We start from the raw sequence: 6,118 nt of genomic DNA on the forward strand, positions 1-6,118 counted from the left end.
CCCCGTGATGGTAGTAAGGACAGGCAGTGCATTCGTGGCTCACACTCCATGAACAGTACACGATGCTGTTTCCACAGAGGCGGAGAACTCAGTGGTTAAACATTCCCTAGACTTGCGCTGGTGATCATTTTTACTGGTGCACTGTGATCATTCACAGTGGTGGGGCTGTTCCTGGTCCTACATGCACACAGCACTGCAACACAATTTGGCCAATATCCTTCCCCACTATTTCCCTTCCTCCCCTCCTCCTCCCCCATCCCTTCCTTTCCTACTGCTCTTCCTTCAGTTTTTAATGAGCCCCCCCGCAGCCCCACCTTTATTTTCCCTTTTCCTCTCTATCTTTCATATGAGAGAAAACATACAACCCTTGACCTTCTGAGGTTGGCTTATTTCACTTAACATAATGGTCTCCCGTTCCATCCAACTTCCTGCAAATGATGTAATTTCATTCTTATTTATGGAAGAAAAAACCTCCATTGTGGACATACACCCTGTTTTCTTTACCTTCATCCGTGGACGGACCCCTGGGCTGGTTCCGTGGTTTGGCTGTTGTGAACTGTGCTGCTACGAACACAGGCGTGCATGTGTCACTGTGGTACCTTACATTATCAATAGTGATTTATATTTTTTACAAAGAACCTCCCATATCTTACTTAGCATTCACAATAATTCTACAAGGCAAGCAGGATATTTAATTTTATAGAAGAGAAATTGAAGGGTACTAATTTTTTCAAAAATTTCCTCACTGTGTCCTGCCTGATTTACCCACGGACATCAGCACCTCCTCCTCCACCTTGACTTGCTTCTGCCCCCAGTGACCGTGACAAGGGTGCAGCAACCACACATCTGCCCTGCCAACTCATCCCCGCCTGGGACTCCCTGTCCAGCACTGCCTGAGCACCCACCAGGCATCCGCTCCGTCAGACCTGGGCGCACGCACCACGGGAAGCACGTGGCGTGGAGAAGCAGCACACCTGGGCAGGACGCTGGCGTCCTTCCACGCCCTGTGCAGAAGAGTGATGGACATCAGCCCATGAGGGCTCTGCAGAGAAGGAGGCCAGAGAGACGTCCACAGACCCCGAGCGGGAGGCCTGACAGAGGACTCCTCCCAGTGCAGAGGGAGCTCTGGGCCATGGAAACCTCGCAGTGGAAATGCCCTCCACCGAGGGCTGGGAGTGGGTAAGGCGAGCTCACCCTGCGGGGACAGGAGGGCGAAGGGACATCCCAAACACGTTCCAGAGGAAGGCAGACAGAAGGGAGAGTAAGGTTCTGTAGAACACAACCAAAGACGGCTCCACCAAGGTGATGCCGAGTGGGGGCGGCAGGGTGAGGGGCACAGGAGGAGCCACAGCACGGCGGGAGCTTTCTCCTGTCTTGCTTACAGAGCCAGCTGTGATGAGTCGGGGCTCCGAGCATGCCACGGCAGCCTGGCCCTCCCTTGTCCATCTGTAGACGCCAAAGTGCAGTGACTCATGTCAGGTGAAGTGTCCCCGGCCTTTCCAGCCTGCCCCCTGCCATCTAGGACCTGGCCCTGAAACAAACCTCTGGGTCCACTCAGGTCACTGCCGTCACCCCAAGGTGGCAGGGCAGGGAAAAGGCTGTCCTGGCGAACTTGACCCCACCTTCTCAAGACTTGCTCCTCTAGTGGGTCCTTCCACACCTGCAGTGGCCCACATCTGAACTGACGACTGCTCCCTACCCACCACAGAAAGGAGCCACGGAGGCTCAGGCCTGATGGCTTCGCAGGTGAGGCACCCAGGGCTTTCAGGAACGTATCCTATTTCATGTTATTTTGGGGTACTGAAGAGAGGGACGCTAGTGTGACCTCCACCATCCCATGAGACAAGGATGGCACACGGACATGCCTGGTCCAGCGAGGGCCATGGCCGCAGGCGTGAGCTCCTGGGCAAGTGTTAGGTGCAGCATCCACCATGGCTGGACAGCACCACAACTGGGCGCCACTCGACTCTCACAAGGTTTGCCAGTCTATCAGGGTGACTCACAAAGGAGGAAACTCAGCAAGAGCATCTCAGTAGCTTCAAGCCCAAAGCAGTTAATAAAGGACATCTATTTATGACTTTAAAAAACTCCAGAAACTTGTTTAAAGGGAAACTCCATTTTTAAAGGCTAACCAGAAAAACAACATAGAATAAACCTCATATAATCTGAGAAGTTGTGTTAGACACAAGAGGAAATGCCAAGAATTACTACTTACATTTAACACAGTTCAGAAAATCCTGGCCAGAGCAAAAAGAGACGAAAGCGGAAAAAGAGGGCAGAAAAATGGAGGGGAAGAGACAGTGATCACCCCTGCAGACCTGGCAACTTACTCAGCAAACCCCGGGGTCGAGGACCGATGGCTGACAGTGACAACGGAGTCCCCACATTTGTGGAGCAGATCCCATCTCTACCAATGTGTTACTCCCCCTCCACCAACCAAGACGTCAAGATCTCCAGCAGAACTGTGTACGACCCTCAGGGGAAGCATGAGAAGGGCCTTTTCTTACCTCTATTAAAACATGTTACAAAAGTACATTAATTAAAACAGAAAGTGACTTGGAAACAAAAGCCACAAGAGGACTCAGCAAAGCCTCATTCCAACCAGTTTCCCAATGAACAGGATCAGGACGTCACCCGTCCCGGTGCCTGCTGTGGGACCACCTCTGACTGGCAAGTGATGCAGACCCTACTCTGGACGTGGGGCAGAGCTGGAAGACTCCGCTGGAAGAGCTTAGGGAGTGAAGTGGAGGATGTTTTAAAAGGCTTCCTGGGAACGGCTGCGAAGTCAGGAGGATTGTTCATGCAGCAAGACAAGGAGATGGAGAAGCATTTGCCACCGTGCAGTGACGTGGAAGGACAGAGGAAGAGGAGAAAGAAACGGAGCAGAACCAGCAGCATGGACGTCACCCAAACTCACTAAAGTGCTTTACACGGCAGGACACTCAAGGACGAGAGTGTGAACTATGTCCTCCCACGCAACGCAGCACTCAAGTGGTCACCAACCCCCACAGCTATGGCTCAGTGAGTTAAAAGGAAAGAGGCCACCACTTCCCACTACAGCACTCTCCAAAGGGTTCAGCAAAAAGAACTGTCAACCGTGGAGCTCCCCAGCCATCGGCATCATCAGGGCTCAAGGATCTGCCGTCACCCAAAGCAGACGAGGCTCCTGACACCAATGTGGCCCAGGGCTGTGTCAAGGAACGTCACTCACTTCAGCTAATCATGAGATTAGGGTGAGTACAGGACAGTATTTTGAGAGACATGTCCACTTAACTTCTATCACGGGGTATGGTTAACGGTTGTTCTGTTACTGTTCATGCTGCTAACCGCTTACTGTGCCTAATGTGCAAACCAAACTTCATCACCGGTCTGTATGTATAGGGGGAAAGCACTACATATGGGGTTCCATACTATCTGTGACTTCAGGCACCCATGGGGGTCTGGGAACACACTCCTCAGATGGGTTGAACTGCATAGTCGACAGACCTCATTTAAATTTCACTGTCTCACTGATGTCCTTTTCCTGATCTCGGAGTGGATGTCACATTGTGTTCAGTTATCATGTCCCTGTAGTCTCCTGTCATCTGGGAGTTTCTAGGTCTCTGCTTCTCTGGAGGCTTTTGAAGAGTGCTGGCAGGAAATCCGGGTCTGAGGTTTCCTCATGGTCACATTCAGATGTGCATTTTGGGCAAGAGCGCCCAGAGTGAAGTCACCTCTTCTCAGGAGGCACACGAAGTCGAGTCTCTACTGGTACAATTTGCTGGGTGAAGGTGCTGTGTGCCGAGGTCACTGTGTTACTGCCTTTCCATCTGAGTGTCCACCGTCCGCACATGGTTCTCCCTGAATTCCTTTCTGCTGCTGACCATTCCTGTGGTGGTCACCAAGTGGAGGTTTTTCTATCACCCTGGCAGCTGCAATTAGTTGTCATTCCACTCTCAGGAGTTTTTTTTTTTTTTTTCAAAATTTATTTATTCAATTATTTATTGGTATGGATTAATGGGTATTTCTTCCAATCTGCTGTTTTTTATTCTCATTCTACCAAGTATTACTGTCTTTATGTTCTTGTTCAAATTGTCCCTCATTGTTTGTAAGCTTCAATACATACACACCTTTCTGGGTAAGCACAGGATCTCTGTATCAAAAACCCTCCATTACTAAACTCAGCAGGTTCATCAGCGCTAACGAGAGTGTGGGGATGGTCGGATCAGCTTACCTAAAGTCAGCGGCGGTGGTGTGGGATCAAGAACGTACTCTCTTTCCGGATCTTCTACCCTGGGGCTGTGCGTGGGTTTTTTAAGTCCAGTATCTACTATTGCTTTTGCATCTCTCTTCAGAGATTTTGCCTTGTTCTCTTTCTTTCGTACTTCTGTCTTAGAATTATCTGCTATTGAAAGATTTCCAAGTTGAAGGTCATGTAAAATGTGATCTTGTAAAGCAACCGCAGTGATTGCTAAGTTATCTTTTTTAGATGAATGATCCTAAAAAATAGGAAAAAGGTCTCATTTACAACAGCACTGTGTAATGTATCATTGGGAAGAAACATGAGGCCTGGCCCTTGATGGCACGGGAGATGGAATCACCTGGCAAAGGAACTCGAGCCATCGCTTCTATACCAGAGCCAACCCCAGGCTCATCAGCAAGGTTAACAACAGGACTATCTGCTTATTTGATTATTAAAGCCTTAATTATAGTGTAAATAAATTCATTATGACCTATAAACCTATGCATGTCTAAACAAACCTACTGTTTCATACTAATTAAATTAGACTCCAGGCAAATCCTAAAGAGCATCTTGCACTTCAGTGCATTTTTTAAAAAATATTTTTTTTTAGTTGTAGGTACATGATAACTTTATTTCTATTTACTTATTTTTATGTGGTGCTGAGGATCAAACCCAGTGCCTTACATATGCTAGGCGAGCGCTATATCACTGAGCCACAACCCCAGCCCCCCATATATATACATATATATATATATTTTTTTGGTCAAAATACATTTCTCCTATGGACGAGTTCCCCATGCAGGATGCCTGGGCAGCTGTCAGAAACACTTGTCTCTACCTTCCAGTGCCCCACACCATGTGCTTCTCCTCTCTGCTCACGATTCCTCACTGAAACACCAAATACTATTTGTACATTCTCAAAAGGCGGAGTTAAAATATATCCCATGAGTAAAAGCGTGTGTATGTTTTAAGAAGGATGGTGTACCTTATGTTTTAGCATGCTGAATCAGGAAAAGTTGTGACTTGGCTTCAACAAATCCTATCATCAAACCATATCACCTTGCTTTCATTATTCTGCTGCAAAAAACACAGTGAACAGAAAATCAGAGTGTACATAAAGAGCTCTTATGGATTTTGTGGGAACATACATATTAAGAGTCTAACTGATGTTGGGCGGGTGGTGCATGCTTATAATCCCAGTGGCTCAGGAGGCTGAGGGAGGAGGATGCTGAGTTCAAAGCCAGCCTCAGCAAAAGGGAGGTGCCAAGCAACTCAGCGAGACTCTGTCTCTAAATTAAACACAAAATAGGGCTGGGGATGTGGCTCAGTGGTCGAGTATCCCTGGGTTCAATCCCCAGTACCCCAAAAAAAAAAAAAAAAAAAGTCTTTGATAATGAACTGATAAGAGCAAGGGGAAGAATTAAACCAGTCAATACCTCAGTCCTATCCCCAAGCAGTTCCCCATTGATTTTGAGAGAACATTTTAATATAAACAAGAACAAGCTACTGGTAAGTAAGACATAAATGCCATAAAACTTCAGACCAAATCAGAGAACTAGGACTAGTAAAGGAAACCCTCCTACAGCTGAGATGTGAAGAACAGAAGGGAACAAGTCGCACCAGGGGCGGGACGCCAGGGCACTCTATGCGAGTGGGCATGTTCATTCCTCGGGAGACAGAGGCAGCTAGACTCTGGAGGGAAGAGGAACCCTGCCATGCCTGGTCGCCCCGCACACCGCCGCCTTCCCGGCCACGCTGGGCTGCTCGCTCATCTAGGAGGCAGCCGGGCGCCCGGCACTGGCCGGTGGTCCCGGCTCCTCCCCAGGGGCCTCTGGGCAGCGCGCGTTTCCGAGGCCCAGCGCCGAGCCAGGGGCACGTTCCCGCGCGTCCGGGGGC

At 48.9% G+C, this 6,118-nt stretch overlaps 1 protein-coding gene across 4 annotated transcripts in view; it reads right to left on the reverse strand.

Annotated features, from left to right (window-relative positions):
* Positions 1 to 6,118, reverse strand: part of Rnf32 (ring finger protein 32) — a 38,031-nt gene that overhangs the window by 20,964 nt on the left and 10,949 nt on the right. The window contains exons 1-3 of one of the 4 annotated variants that reach the window (XM_048785425.1): positions 5,843 to 6,112; positions 5,208 to 5,296; positions 4,214 to 4,478 (exon numbers count right to left, since the gene is read on the reverse strand). In XM_048785425.1, coding sequence (XP_048641382.1) covers positions 4,214 to 4,478; positions 5,208 to 5,222 — 280 coding nt within the window. In that variant the 5' untranslated portion in view covers positions 5,223 to 5,296; positions 5,843 to 6,112. Of the gene's footprint in view, positions 1 to 4,213; positions 4,479 to 5,207; positions 5,300 to 5,842; positions 6,113 to 6,118 lie in introns of those variants that run through there. The other 3 variants (XM_015502333.2, XM_048785427.1, XM_048785426.1) reach the window with 3 other exon arrangements.

Source organism: Marmota marmota, unplaced genomic scaffold (genome assembly GCF_001458135.2).
Source record: "Marmota marmota marmota unplaced genomic scaffold, marMar, whole genome shotgun sequence".
NCBI lineage: Eukaryota > Metazoa > Chordata > Mammalia > Rodentia > Sciuridae > Marmota > Marmota marmota.